General features: G+C 49.9%; 1 protein-coding gene and 1 pseudogene across 5 annotated transcripts; one reads left to right on the plus strand and one right to left on the minus strand.

The window, feature by feature from the left end:
• Positions 1 to 1,293: 1,293 nt before the first annotated feature.
• Scamp5 (secretory carrier membrane protein 5) lies at positions 1,294 to 23,006 on the plus strand. 5 transcript variants are annotated; one of them, XM_087210242.1, is made up of 8 exons: positions 1,305 to 1,414; positions 10,947 to 11,020; positions 13,765 to 13,815; positions 14,527 to 14,655; positions 17,776 to 17,932; positions 19,329 to 19,430; positions 19,764 to 19,881; positions 20,603 to 23,006. In XM_087210242.1, the coding sequence occupies exons 3-8, from the start codon at positions 13,809 to 13,811 to the stop codon at positions 20,795 to 20,797; spliced, it is 708 nt and encodes a 235-aa protein (XP_087066368.1). In that variant the 5' UTR covers positions 1,305 to 1,414; positions 10,947 to 11,020; positions 13,765 to 13,808; the 3' UTR covers positions 20,798 to 23,006. The 5 variants fall into 5 exon arrangements, with proteins under 5 accessions (XP_087066364.1, XP_087066368.1, XP_087066365.1 ...); XM_087210238.1 differs by lacking the exon at positions 10,947 to 11,020 and having other exon boundaries at positions 1,294 to 1,414; XM_087210239.1 differs by lacking the exon at positions 1,305 to 1,414 and having other exon boundaries at positions 10,948 to 11,064.
• On the minus strand, positions 2,859 to 13,064 carry LOC110347130 (polyphosphoinositide phosphatase pseudogene; annotated as a pseudogene).
• Positions 23,007 to 23,866: the final 860 nt, after the last annotated feature.

Raw genomic sequence — 23,866 nt, forward strand, 5'->3', positions numbered from 1 at the left:
GAGCAGAATTGAAACATGGGTTAAACTAAAATCAACCTAAAGGATCACAAGTATAGTTGCTTAGGTACTATTGATCCAATAGGCAAGCCAGGCAGAATAGCAAGGCTGTATGGCAGGCATTATTAACCTTGGCTTATCTGTTACTTCTGACATAGAAAGAACTAGGGCATCCCTGGAAAGGGATAGGAGTGTGGTCAGGGTGTTCTGGTCACCCACCTGTGCTGATGCCTGTCTGGGCTCAGTGAACCAGGTGGTGCCAATTACAGTACAATCTCAAGCTGCTGTTTATCTCTAGGGAGGCCTGCAGGCCTGGATCTTGTGTCTCCATCCTGAGGCCTGGCTGTCTTTAAATTCACCCCAGCTGCAGTTTTTTGTTTTTTGTTTTGTGTTGTTGTTGTTTTGGTACCAGGAATTGAACTCAGGACCTTGTGCTTTCAAGGCAGGTATGGTGTCACTGAGCTAAATCCCCAGCCCCACCCCAGCCACAGTTTTGTTTTGTTGTGGCTTTTTTTTTTTTTGGTGCTGGGGATCGAACTCAGGACCTTGCGCCTTCGAGGCAGGTGGTGGAACCGCTGATCTAAATCCCTGGCCCCCAGCCACAGTTTTGATGTGCCTCATCCTCTGCACTGACTCCCTCCAGGATCCCTCTCTGACCACCTATTCACTTCTGTCTCACTTAGCTATCTGTAATACTGGGGTTACAGGTATAACCACCCCCAGCTCTCTTTTCTTTCCATGTCTGTCTTTCTGCAGTCTGAGTGTCCGTATCTCTGTGTCATCTTTATCTCTTCACATCACTTGGAGCCTTTAGATCTGAGGACTTTCTCAGTTGCCACAATCTCTTGCTTTCTTTCTTTAAATTTTTTTTGTACCAAGAATCAAACTCAGGCCCTTACGCTTGCCATGCAGGCACAGTGCCTCTGAGCTACATCTTCGGTCCTCTTTCTTTTTCTTTTCAGTAAAAAAATCACTTTTATTTCAATCCACTGATGGTATTTGATGACATTTCTGTTATTAGGCTTTAAAATGTGCTTTTAAAAATGTCCTTTACGTATTAAATGAGTAAGTACAAATTTTCTGCTCTCAAAGCTCTTTCCTGTTCCTTCCTGGGATGCCAAGAGAGGTCTTTCTCCCCAGTTTACAGATCTGGAAACTGAGGCAATGGCCAGCACCCCATATCTGGGTCTCTTCACCCGGTGGGGCTAGGACTAGGGTGGCAGCACCTCGGACAGCTTCCCGGGCCCTGCGGCCGTGGGCTTCTCGCGAGAGCGATCGGCTACCAGGCGCAGGGTGGGAGTCTCGCGAGAGTGGCTGCGGAGGCTAGCGGGGGCGCGCTAGGATCGGGTCCCCGGCGCGCGCTTCCCCAGCCCGCGCGGCTCAGCGCCGCCTCGCTTGGTGCAGCGCAGCATCTGGGGTGAGTGCGCCCAGCGGGGATGGGACGGGAACGAGGACGGGGATGGGGATGGAGGCCGGTGCAGCTTTGAACCCCGCCTAGCTGCCGTGGTGCAGAGTCGGGGTGACCTTCCCTGCGCATCCCCTCCTAAGCCCCTGCTGTCCCCATCCTCGGCCGGTCGCGGGACCCGGGGGCCCAGTGACGTCAGATGCTTGATCCCGGGGCCCTGTCCCCCCCATCCTCCCTTGGGACCCGGGATGGGAGAGCGGGAGTCCCTTTCTCTCCTAGGCGCCCAGGTGACCCGGGTGTCCACACCCTCCCTCCCCAGCGGCGACCTTCGGATGAGGGATCGGAGCCATCCCGGGGCTCCTTACTTGGGCCTGGACCCCACCCGGGCCTGGGTAGTGGGTTGGGGGCGCTGCATGTAGCCGGTCACGAGGAAAGAGGGGAGGTGTGTGGAGACCAATCCCTGTGCGCCTCGGAGAGCTGCTGCCCAGGGGTTGGGAGAACCAGGTGGAGACTGCGAAGAGCACTGGCCATCGCAGGCAGTGCAAGTCCATCGTGTCCCAGCTCCCCATGGGGAAATCAGAAGGCCTGGCCGACTTTCCCGGGGGCCAGTGAGAGAGGCAGGTAGGGCCGGTGAGCAGGAGACTGGAGGAGGTGAGATCTGGATGGAAAGAAAGGCAGGATAGGGGTGCCACAGGCCAAGGCGGAGAGGTAGGAACAAGCACCCTCCCCCTTCCTGAGCCCAGCCCTGTGACCCTCCCCGGGAATGGGGGAATTGGATAGTTTTCCAACCTGTGCTCTCCCCATTCTGCCTGCACACTCGGGGCTGTGAAAGAGGGAGATGGTTCTGGCAGGGTTGTGACTGGCAGAAAGGTCTTGTTTGGGGCTCTGCGGGGTTGCTAGCTTAGTTCCACCAGAGCCCAGTGAGTCTGAGAGCAAAGCCTGCACTGCGGAGAGGCCCATTGCTGCCAAATGGCCCCAGAGGAAGGACCTCTTAGTCTAGCACAGCCTGTGAAGCCACCGGGGTCCTGGAGGGAAGTCCTGATAAGGGCCTGGGGCTCAATGGTGGTTTCTTTAGTCCTTTGCCTGCTGGCTACCTCTGAACACGCTGGTTTCCCTCTCTGGACATCTTTCTGCCCGAACCTCTCTATAGAGACAGAATGACAAGACCAAGTAGCGCCCTCCCTCAAGGAAGCTCCTTTTTCCTCCCCAGTTCTCCTCTTCCTTTTCCCTCTGCCCCCTCCCTGTAGCACTTCCTCTGCAGGCTTCACTTCCTGTCCTGCTGGCAGCCTGGAGACCCTGTGAGTTTCCTGGAGGAAGTGTGATCAGCAGGGTTAACTGAAGCTGTGACCTTTTCCTGTTAGGAGAAGGGCATCAGTTTCTCCACCCCCATCCTTGGGACAGTGTCCAAGTTTTCAGTCATTGCTGAATACAGATCAACTATGCTCTGTGGGTCCCCTTAGAAGCCATCTGTGGGAGACTGGGGATGAGATTGGCTGAGGATGGGCAATTGCCAAGTGCCCAGCAACTGGTTCAGAATTGGTACAGTGGGCTGTAGAGCAGGGCTGTCTAGAACAGCTTCTAGGAAGAGGGAGGATGTGAGGAAATGCTAGCATTTAGAGGCTGCTGGTTTGGGACACTGGGAACAGACAGGGAGGCAGACAGGATCTTCTGCATGGGGCTGAGGATGTAGGAAGCCAATCAGCCCATGGTAGAGAAGCCAAGAATGGCAGGGAAGGAGGTTTGTAGCTGACTGGCACAAAGCCTTGAATACCAGGCACAGGATTTGTAGGAGGCTACTGAGGAAGTATCAGAAGAGAGCGCTGGCATGGCCCAGCATGTGCTGCTTTCTGAGGATGAGTCATAGCCCCAGACTTCAGGGCTGTGATGGGGCTGGGAGGGAGTTGATGGGACCAGAGGTGGCAGAAGGAGGAAGACCCCATCTTAGCAGGTAGACTCTGTGGATAGAAAGTCACCCTTTCTGTGCCAGGGATGAGAGGTTCATGACAGGGAGCTGGGGGCCTGGGAGCCAGCCCTGGTCTCTGCACTGACCTGTGGCCAGGCTTGACTACTTGGACCTCATTCTCCTCCTGTAGCACCTTCTGTTTTCCCAGCTTCCCAGTAAGGGATAGGATAAAACACAGTTGGGGAGGGCCAGAGATTTAGCTCAGTGGTTCCACCTCCTGCCTTGCAAGCACAAGGTCCAGAGTTTGATCCCTGGCACCCCCCCCCCCAAAAAAGCCACAGTTGGGGTTTCCTGAACAAGGGTGAGGTTGTATGTGCTACGTTATTGATAATTAAAGAGATGTTTCCTTAGGCCACACTTTTAGGGAGATATGTAGCACCCCCCACCCCATTATAAAGATTCTCAATTGAGGAGCAAATTGCTAATTGTTTTTTCTTTCTTTTTTTGGTTTTCTTTGAGACAAGGTCTTGATATGTAGTTCAGTCTGGCCTTGAGCTCACTGTGTAGCCCAGGCTAGCCTCAATCTTGCAGTAATCTTCCTGCCTCAGCCTCCCAAGTGCTGGGATTACGGGCATGTGCTGCTACTTGTGTTTTGCAGTCTGAGAATTTTGATTGCAAAAGTCAGAGATGGGTTGCTGGATATGGTGGTGTACACCAGTAATCCAAGCACTCGGGGAAGCTGAGGAAGCTGAGGTAGGAGGATCACTCCAAGTTCGAGGCCAGCCTGGGCTACATAGTCAGTTCAGGGCCAGCCTGAACTACAAAGTGAGACCCTGCCTCAAAAATAAAAAGTCAGAGATGGCTGTCACCTCCTTACCCTACTCCCTACCTGCAAGTAAAAGGCCCCAAGGCCCAGAGCCTTCTATTCGTAGACCCTAGCCTGCTCCAGTTCTCCCAAGCCCTAAATTCTCTCTGTCCTAACCTTCATATGAAAGCAGGCAGCTTTACCTTAGACTCTGGCTTCTTCTCTGAATCATCCATATGTTAAAAAAAATTTTTTTTATTAGTTTATGTTTGCATATACGCTGATTACATTCATTGTGGGAAGCTGAGATGGGTACATGACACGTCTTTCTTTTTTTTTTTTTTTTTTTTTGGTACCAGGGATTGAACTTGGGTCCTTGCACTGGCACAGCAGGCGGCGAAACACTGAGCTAAATTCCTGGCCCTACATGACACATCTTAATTCTCTTTATGTCCCCTTCTCTCACCCTCCCTTCCATCTCCATCCATCTCTTGGTACTGTTCCTTTTGCAGAAGATCTCTCTCCTTGTTTCCTTTTTTTTTTTGGTACCAGGGATCAAACTTGGGACCTTGCACTTGCGAGGCAGGCGCTGGAACCACTGAGCTAAATCCCTGGCCCTCTCTCCTTGTTTCCTATTATCTGTCTTCTATTTTGCTCTTTATTTATGCTTTGGGTTTCTCATATAAAAGAAGCCATGCAATATTGAAGCTTGTGTTTCTGATTTATTTTATTTAACATTATGGCTTCAAGGTGCATCCATTTCCCTATAAATGACTCCAATTTATCCTTTATGGCTCTGTAGTGCTTCATTTATATAACACCACATTTTCTTTATCCATTCATCTCTTGATGGACATATAGGCTGCTTTCAAGATTTAGCTATTATGAGTTGTGCTGCTATAACTGTGAGTGTGCTTTGGGGAAGATACCTAGAAGAGAAGTAGCTAGGTTGAATGAAATTTCTATTTTTAATTTATTGAGGAATCTCCATACTGATTTCCATAGTTGTTGTACTAGTTCACACTCCTACCAACAATGTAGAAGGGTCCCTTTTTCCCTGCATCCTCGCCAGCATTTGTTGTTACTGATTTTCTGATGACAGCCGTGCTTTCTGGAGTTTTCTGGAATCTCTTGTTCATCCATACCTGGCTGCTCTGACTTCTCTGTGCCTGGGGTCACCTTTGAGACAGCCTGGGTCCAGGACCAGGAGTCTGGCTGGAGCCGGGGCTCAAGGAGCAGATCCTGTGAGGCTCCCACCGTGTAGTTATCCCCCCCTCCCTGTTTCCCACCAGCCACATCTGAGTATGGTCATCTTTGGTGCGTGGCCACCAACCCCAGTCTCCTTCTCTGGCCACCATGTAGCTCCTGCTTTACTTGTCTGTGACCTCACGGAGACCCCCAGCCCTGACATCTCCACTTTCTCCATCCCATATGCGTTGACCCTTCTGGTCCTTCCTGGACTCCATGCCCTCAATTGCCATGGTTGTTCCACCCCACAGCAGCCCCTGCTTTTAGGTTCCCCACTGAGAATGTGTCAAGCTCCTGGAGACCAGGACAGACTAGGGCAGTCTGGTGCTGTTTCAGGCACAGTCTCCTGCCCAGGTCATCTCTCCATCCCTTGGAGAAACACTTGCTGTTCCCAGAGCCCCAGACAGGGCCACTCTGCCAGAGTACTTTACTCATGAGAGGGCGGTTGGGCTGCATGTGGCAGGGGGAGCACATGTTTCTGCTTCTCAAATCCCAGCAGAAGGAAGCACCTTGTTCAGTACATACCCCTTCCTCTGCCGTAGATGCTGCCCCTCTCTCCCGAGGTCCCATGGCTGGCAGTTATCTCTCCCTCGGCCAAACCTGCAACTTCTCCACTGCTTATAAATATGCTCATCATGCCATGCCAGCACTGAAAACAATTTGATTTTTTTGAATCTTGCACATTCAATTTATTTATGCTGTGTATATATATAAAATGGAACAATTACAGCATGGTTAACAAACCAGGAGCAGACATGTGTGATCCATCCAAGTTCACCCACTGATGTCTTCAACTATGTAATGTCCCACTCCCTCACAAAATGGGGATGACTTTCCACTCATGATTTGACTTTATTTATTTTATTAGTACATAATGATCACATTCCACCTGGGGAGTTGGTACATTTACATAACACATCTTTTTTTTTTTTTAAATACAAATGCATGCACTTTATTTTATCTTATTTTTATTTTTATTTTTTTTGGTATCGGGGATTGAACTCGGGTCCCTGCGCTTGCAGCAGGCAGCAAAAGCACTGAGCTAAATCCCTGGCCCTTACATAACACATCATAATTCTTTGGGGTTTTTTGGTACCAGAGATCAAACTCAGGACCTTGCGCTTGCGAGGCAGGTGGCAGCACCACTGACCTAAATCCCTGGCACTTAATTCTTTTCTAAAAATTTTGTCTAGGGCTGGGGATTTAGCTCAGTGGTTTCACCACCCTCTGTGCAAGCGCAAGGATCCGAGTTCAATCCCTGGTACCAAAAAAAAAATTTTGTCTAAATTCATTTTGTCTAAAATTAGGATAGCCACTCGTGCTTTTTTTCCAGGTTTCTGTTGCATGGAATATTGTTTTCCAACCTTTGATTTTTAATCTGTGTGTTTCTTTTTGGATTAAATGTGTTTCTTGTGTACAGCATATCATTGGGTTTTGGGTTTTTTTTCTTTTTTTAGACAGGGTCTCACTGTGTAGTTCAGCCTGGCCTTGAACTCACTGTGTAGCCCAGGCTGGCCTTGAACTTGAGTCCACCCTCTTGCTGAGTCCTGGGATTACAGGTATACCCCACCATACCTGGTGGAAGTTATCTTTTATGGCTTGAAACACTCCAAGCTCTTGTGGCCTTTAAGGTTTGTGTTGGGAAGCCTGCTGTAATTCTAATGGGTTTACATTTGTAATGAGTTGTTGCTTTTCTCTAACAGCTTTAAAGATTCTGTCCCTGTGTTGAACTTCTGGTATTTTGACTATCATGTGACATGGAGAGGTTCTCTTTTGATTGTGGCTATTTGGGGCTCTGTATGCCTCAACTATCTGAATGTTTAATTCTTTCCCGGTATTTGGGAATTTTTATATTATTCCTGTAAACAGGTTTTCTATGTTCTTTGTGCTATCTTCTGATTTTTTACTTATTTCAATTAATCTTTTTTTTGGTACCGGGGATCGAACTCGGGTCCTTCCACTTGCGAGGCAGGCTGCAGAACCACTGAGCTAAATCCCTGGCTCAGCATAATTTTTTCTGATTTTCTGTTTGGATTTTAATTCAGTGGATTCTTATTCTTTGCTAAACTGGTCATTCATGTTTTGTGTCACTTTATTTAACTCAGCTAGCTTTTTATTAGTGTCTTCTGTAAGCTCCCTGATCGTTTTTGTTAATTACTTCCATTATCTGATTAGTTACATTTTCTGTGAATCCACCAAGCAACTCATTGATGTTTATTATCCCCTTTCATTTTTTTTTTTTTTTTTTTTTTTTTTTTTTACCAGAGATTGAACTCAGGACCTTGCGCTTGCAAGGTAGCCACGGCACCACTGAGCTAAATCCCTGGCCCTGTTTTTTGTTTTTTAGGGTTAGGGTTTCACTATGTAGTTCAGGCTGGACTTGAACTCACTATGTAGCCCAGGCTGGCCTTGAACTTGCAGTGATCCTCCTGCCTCAGCCTCCTGAGTGCTGGGATTACAGGTGTGGGCCACCACACTGGGCTGATACAGAAAAAAATTTTTTCTGATACAGAGATTTTAAGATATCTCAAAGACTGTAGACTCAATCCTTGAGTTAGTTGCCTAGCAGTTTTGTTGGCAAGACAAAATAATAGAGCGGACTTGAGGACTGATCACAAGAGGAGAGAGGGGAGAGGGGGAGTCAAAGGTCAAGCTGAGATTTTCAGTCTGGTCAGAATTGGCTAGAAATGCAGTGAAAATAACTAAAATTTATTCAAGTCTCCTGTCCTGGGAAAAGCCTTTGTAACTTAGAGTTCTCCAGCTGCCTCCTTTGTAAACCTACTACTTTGCTTCACTACAAAAGGGGTGTGTTACCATTACAGGAATTTTAGGAGGTAAAGATAAAAAAGAAGACAATTTATCTCACCATCAAGGGACTACTTAGTCTTTTCCTGTCTGGTGTTTTAGTGCTGTTGCTGATTTTCGTGTGTGTGCGCGCGCGTGTGTGTGTGTGTGTGTGTGTGTGTGTGTGTGTGTGAATTTCAGCCAAGCTTTTTGAAATTCTAATGTCCTAGACTTGCTCCTTTTTCTTCTTCTTTGTTGTTTTGTTTGTTTTTGCAGTGTTGGGGATTGAACCCAGGACCTTCACACTGAGCTATATCCCCAGCTCCTTTTTATTTTTATATTTTGAAATAGGACTCACCAAGTCACTAAGTTGCCCAGGCTGGGCTTGACCTTGTCATCCTCCTGCCTCAGCTCCCCAGGGTGCTAGGATTTCAGGCCTACAGCATCACATCAGGCTTCCCTCATATTTTTCTAATTTCTCAGAAGTTTGGCTTCTGCTGCACTATTTCCCTGAAGCTATGACCTATTTTAATGGCCATATCAGTCCACGCCTCACCTGACCACTGCAGAGCCAGGGACATTGTGAACCCAGCTGACCAGTCATTGAAAAGATGAATCTAGATCTGTATTCATTAACATCAAGAATTTTCATTAAGACTTTTTTTTGGTACCAGGGGTGGAACTAAGGACCTTGTGCTTTTGAGGCAGGTGCAGTGTCACTGAGCTAAATCCCAGGCCCTATACTTCAGTTTTCTTCCAACAATGTCAACAATGTCTTCTCAACAATCTCATGTTTGTTTTGGGGTTTTTTTGGTACCAGGGATCGAACTCGGGTCCTTGTGCTTTCGCAGCAGGCGGCGAAACCACTGAGCTAAATCCCCACCCCTTCTCAACAATGTCTTAATGGGGCCAGGGATAGGCTTAATGTCTTAATGGGGCTTGCACTTGCCAGACAGGCACCAGCACCACTGAGCTACATCCTCGGCTCGGTTTATTCTTTTACAGTATCATCTTAGTTACTTTCCTACTTTATGCACTTTGATTTTTTCTTAACTTACAGATATTTTTATAGATAACTGAAAAACAACATTTTAATTTTATTTTTTAAAACTCTGACACTTAGCTAGGCTTGGTGGTGCACATGTGTAATCCCAGCACTCTGGGAGGCTGGGGCCGGAGGATCGCAAGTGCAAGCCCAGCCTGGATAACTTAGTGATTGGATTCAGTCCCCAGTACCACCAAACAAATAACACAAAAAACTTCTTGGAGTCTATACTTTTGTTGTTGACTGGGTTCAAACTTGCCATTCTCCTGCCGCAGCCTCTCAGGATGCAGGGATTATGGGCATGCACCACCATGCCCAGCTGAGGCTGTACTTTTCAAAGGAAGGACAGAATGCTCAGCGATGCATGTGACTGAGGATCAAGCTTGATTCTGCCCCCAGCATCTAGTCCAGGGACCTCTGTCTGCTGTACACGCAGCGCAGCTTCTCTCTGGACTCTTCACATCCTCACCTTGTTGCTGTCTTCAGTACCCTGGCTGTGTGCCCTGTATTCCACCAGGTACTTGGGAGGCTGAGGCAGAAGGATCACTTGAACCTAGGAGTTCAAGGCCAGCCTGGACACCATAGCAAGACATTGATCTCAGAAAAGTTTGTTGGGTACACACACACACTCACACACACAAATGCAGTGGGTAAAGTTGAAAGACTAGAACAAGGGACACCTGTATACCTTCACTCAGATTTACCAGTTGTTAACATTGGCACCTTTGCTTTGCTTCTGTCTATATCTTTAAAAAAAAATTTCTTTTTTCTGTCTATATCAATACATAGAACGTTTAAGTCTTTTGGGTTTTTTGGGTTTTTTTTCTGGTATTGGGGATCAAACTCAGGACCTTGCCCTTGTGAGGCAGGCACTGGAGCCACTGTGCTAAATCCCCGGCCCCACCCAGTTATTTCTTTATTATATTTTGTAATTTATGTAGTACAAAAAGAGGAAAAAGCTTCAGATGCAAAGGACTTTGGAAAATTACTTCTTTCAGATAAGGCAGAGCAGATTATAATTTAAGCCAATGTGACTTCCTTGGTCCCTCTCAGGGCCCTGATGGCCCTGCACTGTCTTTATAGTTAGTGATTTCTTTTTTTTTTTTTGGTACAGGGGATCGAACTTGGGTCTTTGCACTTTCAAGGCAGGTAGCACAACCACTGAGCTAAATCCCCAGCCCTTCAGGTAACGATTTCTGAAGTACTCTTGGTACATGGAAGTGTCCTCCTTTCCTAGGAGCTGCATGATCCCTTGACTGGCCGGGATGTGGGCCTGGAAGATCTCTCTAGGTTTTCTGTCTACTCTGGGGGGCTGCACTTCATAGATGTTGTCTTGTGGAAAAGCTGAAATAGGTGTTAGGTTTTTTTTTAACTCCATCAGAGCACCTGGAACAGAGTTCCTGGCTGTTCTTGTCTTGTTTATGTTGACTCTGCCCCAGCTGTACAAATCTTGAATGAACAGAAATCTGAGAGGCCATCTGAGAGGTTAATACCATATACCTCTTTCATGGGCTGGACCGTATTCTCAGTCACTTTGGCACTGTCTCCTATGTCGGTCATTTACAGGAGTGGAGCGCTGAGACACAGAGCCCTCCTCTTCATGGGCAGTCCCAGAGTCATCCTCGGAGCGGCTATAGACACAGCCTCTTCGCTGGAAGGTGGTGGGACGCTGGCTGCTATCTTCCGCTGCAATATGGCTTCTTCTCTATTGCTTTTGTTTCTCAATACTGATTTCCAGTTTCATCTGGTTTCTACACAGTGAATGGGCTTGGATCGATGCCAACGGTCTTAGGCTTAAAGTCACGTGCAGAACTTGTCATAGCCAAGCAAAAGGTACCATCGAAACTGCTCAACTCATACGGCTGAAGGAATTTATTGTAGGTATCAATCTCTTTAATATCTGTGAAATTTCTTCACTATCAACTTCTTTAAGTTCGAAGCACAGGTAACTTCATCATAAGGCAGTGGTAAATGCTTTATTACCTCTCGTGTCCACCAGTAAGTGTAGCTTCTTCTTGTTGGTAAAAGTTTCATGATATTTTTGTGATGTAGATAAAAATCTGTCTGGGGTTCCCAGAGATGAGGTTTCCCTTCAGTGGGATGGAAACCGCCCAGGAAAAGATTAATAGAATCTTGTCTATCTGCATCTGAGAAGACATTGCTGTAGTGTCTGGACAGAGTTTGCCTGATGTCTTTTGAGTGCTAGGTCCATGGTGCTATCTTTCTGTAAGTTTTCACCCGATGAACAAGTTGAGAACCACCGTACTGAAGGGACAGGGTATCACTATGATCTTCATAGAACTCCTCAATCAACCTAACAGCATCTGTATCAAACTGTAGATTAGGTTTGTCCATCAATCCCAAGGAATACAGCTGATAAGCCAGAGGACATTCTCCCACCATAAACTGCACTGTGTTCGTGCGATCTAAACAGTCCACACAGTTGATTCGAAGGATGTCAGTCTGCAGGCGACCAGTGAGTATCACACATCCTCCTAGTTCATTCCACTTTTCATCTGGCCTTAAAATGCTACAGTTAGAATCGGGGCAGTTTACAAAGAAACCTGTTTTCTTCACCACACTTTCCGCAATCATATTCAGTCAATCAAGCACATTGCACAACGTGCTTTTGTTTTATTTGCTCATATCCCAAGGAATGTAGACAATTGTATGCTCAGGAGGCAAAAACTGATTAAGGTAGGTCACAGCAGCAACTAGTTCTTCACTCAGAATTCTTTAATGGTTTATTTTCTGCCTCTCTTTCACCAAATTCAAGATGATAATGGGGGAGCCAAACCTCTGAAGCATCTGGTCAAAGTGCAGAGCAGCCACATGTGCAAATGGATCTGCTTGGTCCAATGTAATAGGGGATTTGGGCATCATGGTGGAGATGTGTACAGGGGAACTGAGCCTCTAACTTGCACATAAGAAGAATAACTTCTTGCAGTAAATGACATCACAGACATCTTAGAGTATCTGTTCAGTCTCTACTTCATTGGCAAGATCACCCTCACAGTTCACACCTCTCTTGAGAAAACAGGTTCCAGCAAACTTGCTGGATCTTCTAGCTATCAGAGTGCCATACACTGGTCACCCATAGATCAACAGCTTCGACTGTCCACAGAACCCATGAATAATATATAACAACCAGTCCCAACGCACAGTATTTTTTAATTATATCCAGAAGTTAACCATTCCACACGTACTTCATATAAGGTTCACTACAGATCCCCAAAACACCACTTCCACCTTGTAATTAATCCTTCATCTTCAGAGATGTCAAAACTCTCCTGACAAGCCTGGGTTGTTTCTGATTTTAACATCTCCAGGGGCATTCGCAAGACAGTAAGATTATATTGAAGCGAGTGGGAGAAATCATAACTGTAACCAAAGTAAAAATTGCTAGAGAGGTCTACATTTTGAAAGATTCTCAGATATCTAGCTTCATCAGAATAAGTAATCCTTACAGAATCATTGGGTATATAGATCATATTTGTATCTTCTATTTTATGTATTGCATGGCCTCCAATATCTGCCATCTTCCTCCTTTTAGTTATTAGCACAATATAATAGCCTTCTAAAAACCTGACAAAGCCTATAATGCCAAATGCTGAGATGGCTTGAAATAACTAGAGGATCCTTTCTGTCCCATCTTTGTTCTATTTCCAAGATCCAAGCAGCCAACAAGTTTTGGTACTTCTTGTTGAGTATGTATATGCCTATCATCAATTATGACCAAATCTTTTGGTTCTGTTCTATTGATTTTCAAGACGCGATACTTCGTTTCTGCATGATTGCTCTCAACTAGAAAGTATCTGGTTCTGGTCTCCTACAGAACCAGCTTCTGGACCGAGCTGATGATGGGGGTGATGGCCATGGCCACTGCACCAGGCCACAGCCCAGGTTGTGACAGCCACCGTACCAGCCTGGGAGACCCAGGGAGAAGACACCTCACGTTCTGGTCACCAGATCTGGCCGAGAGAAACACTGCCAGGCACAAAAACCATACATAGATGCTGTGCTGTGGGACAATGCAGATGTTTCTCAATCCCAGGCCCTGCCTCCAGTCAGGCCCTGCCCTGGGCACAGCTTTCTACTTTTTTTTTAATATGATAGATAGCGTGTTATGAATCACTGGAGGTGGTCCATTGCTTCCTGCTCAGGGCAGGGTCCACACTGCCTGCTCTGCCCGTTCCCCTTGCCTGGCAGATAAGAAGTCTGATGAGGGAGCTCATGCAGGGGAAGGGGAGGACCTCCTCCTTAGGAGTCTCTGGGCCCTTGCTGTCCCTTGGCTTTCCCTGCATGGGTCCCCTCTGTCTCAAATTCCCCTCCTACCCTGGCTGGTTTCTGAGCATGGACTCTGTGCCTTAAGGCAAAGGGTAGGAGTCCCCGGAAGTAGGTGGCAGGTACGGAGGTGGCCTGTGGGCAGGAGCTGCATCGCTGGGCTCTCCAGTGCTAGGGAGCTAGGTGCTGTCCCAGGTCCTGTCCCAGAAGCTTGCAGCCCCACTGGGGCTCAGAGAGGGACCAGCTTGGAGGGGTCCCTGATCCTGACCCTCTCTGCTTTTTCCTTCTTGCAGTTCAGGACAGAGGCGTGGGCAGGCCGCTGGCCAGCTGTGCCACCATGGCAGGTAAGGAAGGGCGGGCCACACAGGCAAGACAGAAACATGAGCTGGGGGGTGGGGGGTGGCCCTCTTCCTTGTCCCTACCTTCTCTGGTCTCTGGAGGTGACTCTTTTTGTCCTCTTGTCCTCAGCTATGGGCTGCTCCCTCCCCCCCAAGCCTCAGCATGGCCCTGTCTCATCTGTCAGGTCTCTGATACAGGGGACCAGGATTGAGCATCCTGATGTCCTTGTCTTCCTGTCCAGGTGACTGAGTAGCAGTACGGGTGGCCCAGCCCCTGTCCCCTATGTCCCCTCTCTAGGATCTGTTCCCTGTGGGTCCCAAGTTGCCTGGTTTCTAAGGCTTGGAGACGCAGACCCTAGGGATGGAAGGAATTTTGGGGACTCTCTGTCTAGATCCCACCCCACTGGGTAAACTGAGTACTGGAGGGGGCAGTGGCTTGAATGAATGAATGAGTGTCGGGTCTAGGCTGGATCCCCATCTTCAGGCTCGCTCAACCTACTTCCTCTTCCTGGAACTGCCCCCTTAGGGAGGGTGCCTCATCCCAGTGTGTCCATCAGCCTTATGTCTGCTCAGAGACTTGGTTACTTAAGGTCATCTTGGCAGACACAGGAACGTAGGGACAGCAGGGTGACACAGGGGTGGCCCAGTGTGGGAGGGGGGCTCAGGACAGTGTGGGTGGAGCCTCTTGGTGACCTCTCGAATGTTCCTGGCCTACAGAGAAGGTGAACAACTTCCCACCGCTGCCCAAGTTCATCCCACTGAAGCCGTGTTTCTACCAAGACTTTGAGGCCGACATCCCACCACAGCATCTCAGTATGACCAAGCGCCTCTACTACCTCTGGATGTGTGAGTGTGTGGCTGGCCGGGCCGGGGAGGAGGAGGAAGAGGACGGGGTGCTGGGCACTGGGCAGGGGCGCAGGTTGGCCATCCTTTAGCCTCATGTGTGATGTCTCCATGGATGGGGAATTCTTTCCCCACTTGGTTCCCAGCAGGCTCCTTTCAGGGGCCAGCTCCCAAGCTGGGCCTCAGTTTCCTCCTCCATATCTCATTCACAGAACCTCTGGATTGGGGGCTTTTTTTGAAGTATAACTCCTCTCTTTATGCTCCCTTCCCCTCTGCTGGAGTGATTTTCCAAGGAGCCCCTGATGACTGCCAGGACCTCAGGATTCTGGACTTGGAGGAGAGTCCTTCTCTCAAAGCCTCTTTTTTCTGGCTTTTCCTGGAAGGTTGTTTAAAGAAAAGAACATTCAGCTGGGAGTTGGGAGGCAAGAGAGCCAGTGTGTCTGACCACACCACTTCCCAAGCAGCAGCTTCCAGCCAGGCATGGTGGTGCATGCCAGTAATCCTAGCACTCCAGAGGCAGAGGCAGGAGGGTCACCACAAGTTCGAGGCCAGCCTGTGCTACATAGTGAGACCCTGTCTCAAAACAAAACAAGCAACAAGTTCCTGTTGTGGCCAGGGAGTGTTGGCTTGGTGACTGATGTCACTCCCAGGGCCTCTGGTGGTCTGTATTTCTTGAAGCCTGGACTATTTCTTGAAGTCTAGGGTGCTAGGGAGAGACTGAGGGCCCCATTTCTGATGGTCAGTGGCAGGTTGGTAGGAAAGGTATCAGCATGGACAATGGGACTTGGCTGTGTCCAGCTGCTCAGAAGTTGCCGCTTAGGCAGGTGAGGGAAGACAGGCAGGCTGGCTATGCAGGGTGCCAGCCCCAGACACCTGCTGTGCTACTGCAGTTCAGCTCTGTTCCTGTTTTGTGGCATTGAGTCAGACATGCATGTAGCTGCCACCCTGGGCCTGAGGTTGTATCCGGAAGTGGTGACAAAGACTATCTTCACAGCAGGCCCTTCGCGGCATGGTAGAAAGGGCAGAGGACCAGCACACAAACTCCCAGCCTTTGAGTGGGGAAGGGATGTCCTGGCATGTGACTCGAGAGACAGGGGCTGGGGCAGGTGTGGGGCATCTGTGAATGCTGGGAAGAAGACATGGAGGTTAAGCTAAAGGCTTCCATTCTTTTCCCTGGCACTGTGATGTATGAAGGGGAGAGGAGTCTTGGGGAGGAGACACAGAGCATGCATTTAGCAGAAGCAAGATACTCTCCAAGGAAACCTGGCCCCTACAGTTTCTGGTCACACACAGGGGCTGCTTGAAGCTGACTTTGGTGAATTTATAGTCCTGTCGGGCTTCCCTGTGTATCCTTTCTTCCTGGGGACATTGAGCTCAGGTCAGACAGAGGTAGGCATGGCCAGAAGAAATAGCAGGGGAGGGAGTGAGGCAGTGAGGTAATGAACCATGGATGCCAAACTGGACAGGAGCCGGAGTGGAGATAGAAGCAGCAGATGGCTAGAGAAAGAGCAGCCGAGTCCATGGAGTCCATTCAAGAGAGGAAGTAGAGTAACTGCACTGGGGACACTGGGACACTGAGCTGGAGAGGAGAGCTGGCAAGAGAGGTTACCCATGTGACTATGGGTTACTTGGTGTCTTTTCTATGGAAAGAGCCAATAAATCAGTGATAAAACCAAGGCTCTAGGAGATTTTGGAGCAGTGATAAGAATGCAGGAAACAAAGCTTACCACACAGGAAGAAGCATTAACGCATGTCCTGAGGGCCCTGAGATGGCCCCACCCGCCAGTGGTCATGCAGTAGTCAAGCCTTCTTGGGCCAGGGATCTAGCTCAGTGGTTCTGGCATCTGCCTCGCAAGCGCAAGTTCCCAAGTTCAATCCCCGGTACCAAAAAAAGAGAGAGAGAAGTAGTCAAGCCTACTTTCTCCCTGACCCCAGGCTCCCAGGACCTCAGCTTTGAGGAGATCTCGCCAGAGCTGGATTTAAGGCCTATAAATATCTCCTAAGTCCTTACTGGCACCTGCTGGGGCTCCAGCCTGAGGGAACATGTGTCGGCCCTGAGTTGCTGAAGGTCTCTGTTGGGGCAGATGCCACCTGTCTGGAGCCTGCTGTTGTGTGCAAAGCAGGGCTTTGGATGCTCAGCCCAGGGTTAAGCATGGGGGCACCCTGATGTCAGTGCCAGCGTGGGACATGAGGTGTTCCTGGGGCCCCTTGCTGGCTGGGACTCAGTGACACTGTGTTCCCTTGGGAGCCTGGGCCTCATCCTTAGGGAGCCTCTGGTCTGGTTGGTGGACTGGGCTTTGTATTCAGGTGACCATGTGTGCAGCCCAGGTCTACAGGAGCTTGGGGACAGAGGATGAGTAAAGGGGCTTTGAGGAGGAGGTGTGATTGTCATCTAAAGAATGATGAAGACTGAGGTTCCACCCACTACTGCTACCCCATGGAAATGCAGAGCAGGCGGTGTGGCAGGTGAAGAGACGTTTCCACAAGGCCTTTTGCCTTCTCCCTTTCCCTGCCTAGCCTTGCAAGAGGAGGTATAAAATGCGTTTCCTGGTGGTTGCTGTGGGCTGTGGACCGAAGCCTCTCTGTCCACACAATCAGAACCCAGAGCCTGGTGTCTGCTAAACTTGTGCAATGTCCTGAGCTGCACCCCAGCCCCCAGGCCTTTCCACCAGTGGAGGAGTATTTCTCCCACTCTGAGGCCAGGCCTCCAAAGGGGCCTGCTGGGCCCTGCTCTGGGCTCCAGCTCTGAGATTCTTTATTCTCCATGTTTCTCAGGTCTCTGGGAGTGGGTGTGGGGAGGGCTTTGGTCTGGGCTCCCAGCTTGCTTTCTTACATCTGTACTCTGTGCGTGTGCGTGTGTGTGTGTGTGTGTGTGTGTGTGTGTGTGTCTTGTGTGTCTGTCTATATATTTATTGATATGATATGTGGGTTTTCTGTGTGGGTGTGAATCTATAAATGTGGTTCGTATGTGTGTGTAATGTGTGTGTGTGTGCATCTCTACCTGTCTGCTGTTGGCTTGTGTTTGACTGTGGGTCTTGTGTTTAAATTATGGCTGTGTGTGTGTGTGTGTGTGTGTGTGTGTCTGGTGTGTTTCTCTCTCTGTGTGTGTTCATGGGTCTGCAGTGAACAGCGTCACGCTGGCCGTGAACCTGGTGGGCTGTCTCGCGTGGCTGATCGGAGGCGGGGGAGCCACCAACTTTGGCCTGGCCTTTCTCTGGCTCATCCTCTTCACGCCCTGCTCCTACGTCTGCTGGTTTCGGCCCATTTACAAGGCCTTCAAGTAAGTGATTGGCGCTGACCTCAGCTCCTAACACTGTCTCTTTGTATCCACCTCCCCTGTCTTTTCTCTACAGCTCTTTTTCTCTGCCTTTCCTCTTTTTTTTTAAAGAATTACAGACTGAACCTAGAGCCTTTGCACTGAGCTACATCCCAGCCATTCATTTTTCTTTTTCCTTTTCATTTTGAGACAGGGTCTTGTTAAGTTGCTAAATTGCCTAGGCTGGGCTTGAACTTGTGAACTTGTGATCGTCTTGTCTCAGTCTCTCAGAGAACCAGGGATTACAGGCATGTGCACCATCCCCAGCTCCTTTCCTTTCTCTCTTTGTCTCTGTCTCCCTCTCTCTCTCCCTCTCTCTCTCTCTCTCTTTCATGCGCATGCTCTCTCTCTTTGTTTTTGCCCTCCTTCAGCCTTACTTTCTCTCATATACCTTGACTCCCACTGCCCCCTGGGGTGTGGGCTTCCTGGGAGCTCCTGACTCAATGAGAGGGCTGGGAGCTGGGACCTTCCTCATAGTTTTCTCCCATCTTCCTTTCCCTGTGGTGGGGTCCACTTGGAGACCAGGCCATTTTTTTCCTCTGCCCAGCTTTCCTTGGGAAGCCATATATTCACTTGTCCTGTGGGTTCTTCTGCTATGGAGCTTCCTATCCTTATACCAGCTGGTCAGTACAACAAGATCATCAGCTTAGGTGCCCAGGGAAGAAGCAAGCCATCCAGGAACCACTGGCGCCATTCATGTGCTAATGATGTTATCTGATTCTGTGCCAAAGGGAGCACCATACGTGTGTCACTGGGGTAGCTGTCCTGGTGCCATGAGTGCCCATCCAGTGCCAAAGGGGGTTTTCAGGGCCTGTGCCAGTGGGACTGACTATATCAACAAGGCTGTCTGTCTTGATGCCAGCACAATGTCTATCTCCATGCTAATGGGGCCTTAAATCTCTTTGCCAGCAGGACTATCTGTGTATGTGCCAATTAACTACTATCTTAGTGCCAATAAGGTGTCCATTCTAGTGCCAAAGGATTCGCTCTCTCTGAGCCTATCGGACCATCTATCCATATCCCTATGGAGGTAGCTGGCGTGGTGCTACTGGGCTGTCCATACCCTTGATAACGGAGCTGTTTGTTTCTGGCATGGTGGGGCCGTCTGTTCCTGTGCTCACAGGGCCTGTGGGTGCCCCATGCCCAAAGAGGTCCCACCCTGTGCAGTGTCACTCACACAGCCCAGCACACAGACGCCTCCAAAGGTCTATGGATGAGGGAGTTCCACTCTGGCCTCTTAATTAAGGTCTCTGCATGTCCTCTGTCCCCTCTGTATTCACCCTTGGGAGGGCTTGGAGTGCTTGAAGGTGGGGAAGCCCTGGCCCTCTTCTGGGTGCCAGAAGCCATCTTCTCTGCACAGAACTGACAGCTCCTTCAGCTTCATGGCGTTCTTCTTCACCTTCATGGCGCAGCTGGTCATCAGCATTATCCAGGCTGTGGGCATCCCAGGCTGGGGCGTCTGGTAAGAAGTGGGATCAGGTAGGGGTAGCAGTGTGGGAGTGTAAGGTGCTGAGCTGCCTGGCCTGGGGGTCAAAAGTGGCCAGTTCCTGGGCCAGTGAGAGGATCGGGGGTAGTATCCAAGGGGAACAGGAGCTGAGCAGTGGCTCCAGGGTGGTTGGGGGCATCATGAACTCCAGGAAAGTCCAGGGGGCGGTCTTCCTGAGTCACTGGCCAGCCTTGGGTGTAAGCAACACGACTCCTCCTGGGAGCCTGGGAGCAGCAGGGTGGTCTTGGCTGCAGTGGGGGCTCCTGGGTCCCCCATGCCCACATGGCCCATGCTGGCCTTTCCCCACAGCGGCTGGATTGCCACTATCTCCTTCTTCGGGACAAACGTTGGCTCAGCTGTGGTCATGCTTATCCCCACCATCATGTTCACGGTCATGGCCATCTTCTCCTTCATCGCCCTTAGCATGGTATGTGGCCACCCAGAGGGGAGGGGGTGGCTTGGAATGGGACTTCGAGCAGACGCAATTCTTGGTCCTCCAGGTCAATCCCTCTGGAGTCACCTGCCAGACTCCGCTGTATGGGCATGGTGGGTGGCGTGGAGGGAGGACTGTTTTGTAGATGAATCCCACCTGTTTCCTGGAGGGGCTATGAGCTGCCTCTTCTCTTTGATGGATACTTCTTTTTTTAAGTTTTTTGAGTGAGGGAATAGCTATCTAGTACAGGCTGGTCTTGAACTATGTAGCTCAGACTGGCCTCGAACTCAAAGTGATCATCCTGCCTCAGCCTCTTGAGTGCTGGAATCACAGTTGAGCACCACCACACCCAGGTGATGTTTTTTTTTTTTGTATTGGGGATCAAACTCTGGACCTTGCACTTGCAAGACTGAGCTAAATCCCCAGCTCTTGCCTTTTTTTTTTTTTTTTTTTTTGAGGCAGATTCTTGCTATGTAGTTCAGGGTGGCCTTAAACTCACTATGTAGCCCAGGCTGACCTCAAACTCATGGTAATCCTGCCTCAGCCTCCCAAGTGCTCAGATTACAGGTGTGCACCACCATGCCTGGCCTGATAAGCCCTTCTTTTTTTTTTGTACTGGGGATCAAACTCAGAACCTTACGCTTGCAAGGCAGGCGGTGGAACCACTGAGCTAAATCCTCGGCCCTGATAAGCCCTTCTTATGCTTCTCTTGCAGGTTCATAAGTTCTACCGGGGCAGCGGAGGGAGTTTCAGCAAAGCGCAGGAGGAGTGGACCACGGGTGCGTGGAAGAACCCCCATGTGCAGCAGGCAGCCCAGAATGCGGCCGTGGGGGCGGCCCACGGGGCCATGAGCCAGCCACAGCCCCAGTACTCCACCACCCCCAGCTACACATATTCCAATGAGATGTGAGCCCTTCACACCCAGCCAGAGGCAGGGCCAGGGCATGGGACAGGGGCTCGAGCCACATGCACAGTGGTGACCAAGCAGGGTTCCCTTCTTCCTTTCCTCCTTCCCCCTACTTTGTACAAAGAATCAGATATATATATATATATATATATATATATATATATATATATATATCCCTGTATCTGTCCACCTGACCTGCCTCCTGGGGACCACAGGCTGCACACGGAGCCGTTCTGTGCTGTGGCCACCATGTCTCTGTTTCCTTGTGAAGTAGTATAGTGGAGGTCTCTTGTTGTGGTGCTAGATGTATGTTTAGAACCAAACCAGCGCCCCCTCCACCATGCCACCCCCTCTGACCCTGGCCTAGGACTCATGGGGGACCTGTGCCCTCTGCAGACTCTGAGCTGAAGCCACTTCTACCTGGGTCCTGCTGAGAAGAAACAGGATCTCCCCTTGCCCCTCTGGACCCATCCAGGCTCCTCCCCTTTTCTCCTCCCTGCCTTCAGATCCCCTGCGTGCTTCTCTTGCCCAGGGTTTCTCCTAACTGAGTGGCTTTCCTTTGTCCCCCATAAGGCTGAGTGTCCTAGTTGTATCTACTCTGAGACTGAGGCCAGATTTCCAATGCAATCTGATTCCAAGCTCCAGGAAGCCGGCAGGGGGCTGAGCCTCAGCCCTGATGTGGGGGCCTCTCAGCTGGACATGCAGAGCCCCTGGAGGTACCTGGAAATGAAATGCAGGCCAGATCTCCTTGGCGCTCAGAGACAGGCTCATCCTTTCCCTTCTCTGCCTCCAGCTCCCTTGAGACCCCTGCCGCGCACGCACACACACACACACACCTTCCTGGCCTTCTCTGAGGAGCCAAGTCTCGCTGTGAAAGTGTCACCTGTACCTTGAAGCTGGAGCAGAGGCTGTAAATAATCATGGGTCCATGGAAAAGGCCTGGACAGCCCTAGCTCACAGGGCTTCTGGAATCTCTGCATGACCACTGGGTGTCTGGAAGCATAGCTGTTCTAGGTTGGCAGGAGGGAGGGGAGCTCAGAGGATAGGGAGTCAGGGCCTACAAGAGGGGAGCCTGCACCTCTCCCCCATTTGCTCCCGTTCACAAGACAGCCCTGGGTATTTATACTTGGGCCCAGGAAAAGTACCAGGCGCCATCTGAACTGTAAGCACAAAGGCCAAAAGGGGGTTTTGGTGAGGCACGCAGGAGAGGTTTAGTTTAGCTTTGTTTTTCCACATCCAGCTAAGTTGCTCCTCTCTGCCTGCAGGGTTTGGCTCCTGGCCTTTCCTCACCCCACTTCCAGGTGGTGAGTCCAGTCCTGAGGCTGTTCTGTTCAAAGCAGGGGATGGCCACTGCTTTGAGTGAGGCCTGGGCAGGTTGTGCATGCGTGTGTGCGTGCGTGTGTACTCACCTAGGTAGCAGCTGTCTGTCCTCACCCTCCTTTTTCTAGCCTCATGGTTGCCCTGGGTCCATGTGGAGCTCAATACCTGGGTTTTCAGGCCATCCTGAGCATGACCTTCTAGTGGCTTCACTTCCCTATGAGAGAAGCTAAAGTCCTCTGTAGAGTCCTCTTCCTGATGGTCCCTCAGGCTTGAGCCCATGATGTGATTGGTTCTCTTCTCCGCCATTCTCTCTGGAGAGCAGCTGTCCCAGCCTCTGGTTCCTGAGAAGACCTAGGTCCAGGGCCTTCCTCTCCTTTCCTTCCCCTCACCCCAGACTTCTGGCTCCTTTCCCCTTCGTCCCTCTTGTCATTCTGAAGTGCTGTGGTCCAACTGCCAGCCTAGCATCCATGATCTATTGGGTGTCCTGTCCAATCAATTTCCTGTCCCACCTGGCCTTCTTTCCTGGCTGAGACCTACATGGCTGGGCCTGGCGCTGCCCTGGGGAAAGCCTGTCTCCTGCACCTGGCCCAGCTTGCTCAGGCCCTGGGATGCTGCACCTCCTGGCAACTATGCATTTCCTGGGAGGGAACCAATGTGAACAGTGAGGACAGGCATGGATCCAGCTTGCCCCAGGAAGGGGGAGGAAGACCCAGTTGGTTCTGGGATCCACAGGTCTGTGGCCAGCCAGCAGCCTGCTTCTGCATTCTCCTGGTGCCCAGTGCCCTTCTTGTTTCCGGGAGACACAGACCATTCCCTGGCTGGCAGTTGACCTGCCCAAGCCAGCATGTCTGTCTGTGGTAACCAAGTGAATTGTAATAAAGGGGAACGTGTGGTCCTGTGTCCTGTGTGTCATTTGTCTTAACAGGGACTTGCACAGAGCCTTGCTGTGGGCTGTGGGGCAGGTACGTGGAGGTTGGGTAGCTTTGAACCCTGTCATTCATTCCTTGGCACCAAAAGTCACCTGCTTCTGCGTGGTTCTTTCTCTGAGGTGGCCTTGCAGTTAGGCCTTGCAGTTCCTCAGAGGCTCCTGCTTGTTAGAGGAGGGGTGTGTGTTACTGAGGAGGAAACAGGAGGCAGCAGGGCCTTGGGGCAGGGCTGGCTTGGTGTAGATCGTGCACCTTGTTTTTCTTTTAAAACAAAAAATGTTAATGTATGAGTTGTTTTTTTCTAAACTAAAACCTCAGTATTTAGGTTTAATTGTAGTGTTTGCACTTTATGATAAATAAGTAGGTTTTGGGTTGCAGTTTGGGCACTCATTTCTAAAATGTTCACCATTACTGGTCTACATGGTCGTTTGGGCAAGGCAGGAGAGGAGCATGGAGCTGCTGCTCGGTGCTCATGTGGGGTCCCTATTGTGGGTTGAGCAGCCTCTATGAACTAAAAATGGGGGGTGGACTCCAATGCTGGACAATGAAGGCAGGAAATGCACCCAGCATTTTTTCTCCTGCCGCTTTTCCTTGGCCTGTGCTATGGCCTCTGTCTGGAGAGCTGCTCTGGTCCTCTGTCCTAGTCAACCTGCAAGATTCACTTTAACTCACTACTTCAAGGAGAGGCGTTTCTGCTAGACATGTTGCTTAGGGCCCTCTGCTTCCTCATGGAGGACTCTGAGCTAGACTTTTCTGTGTTCCTGTTTGTCCTCATACCACGGTGGCATCTGATTTATCAGATGAGGCTTGGTAAATACCCAGTGTG

Source organism: Heterocephalus glaber, unplaced genomic scaffold (assembly GCF_053883595.1).
Source record: "Heterocephalus glaber isolate CG9 unplaced genomic scaffold, H.glaber_assembly_v1.0 deba00001140, whole genome shotgun sequence".
NCBI lineage: Eukaryota > Metazoa > Chordata > Mammalia > Rodentia > Bathyergidae > Heterocephalus > Heterocephalus glaber.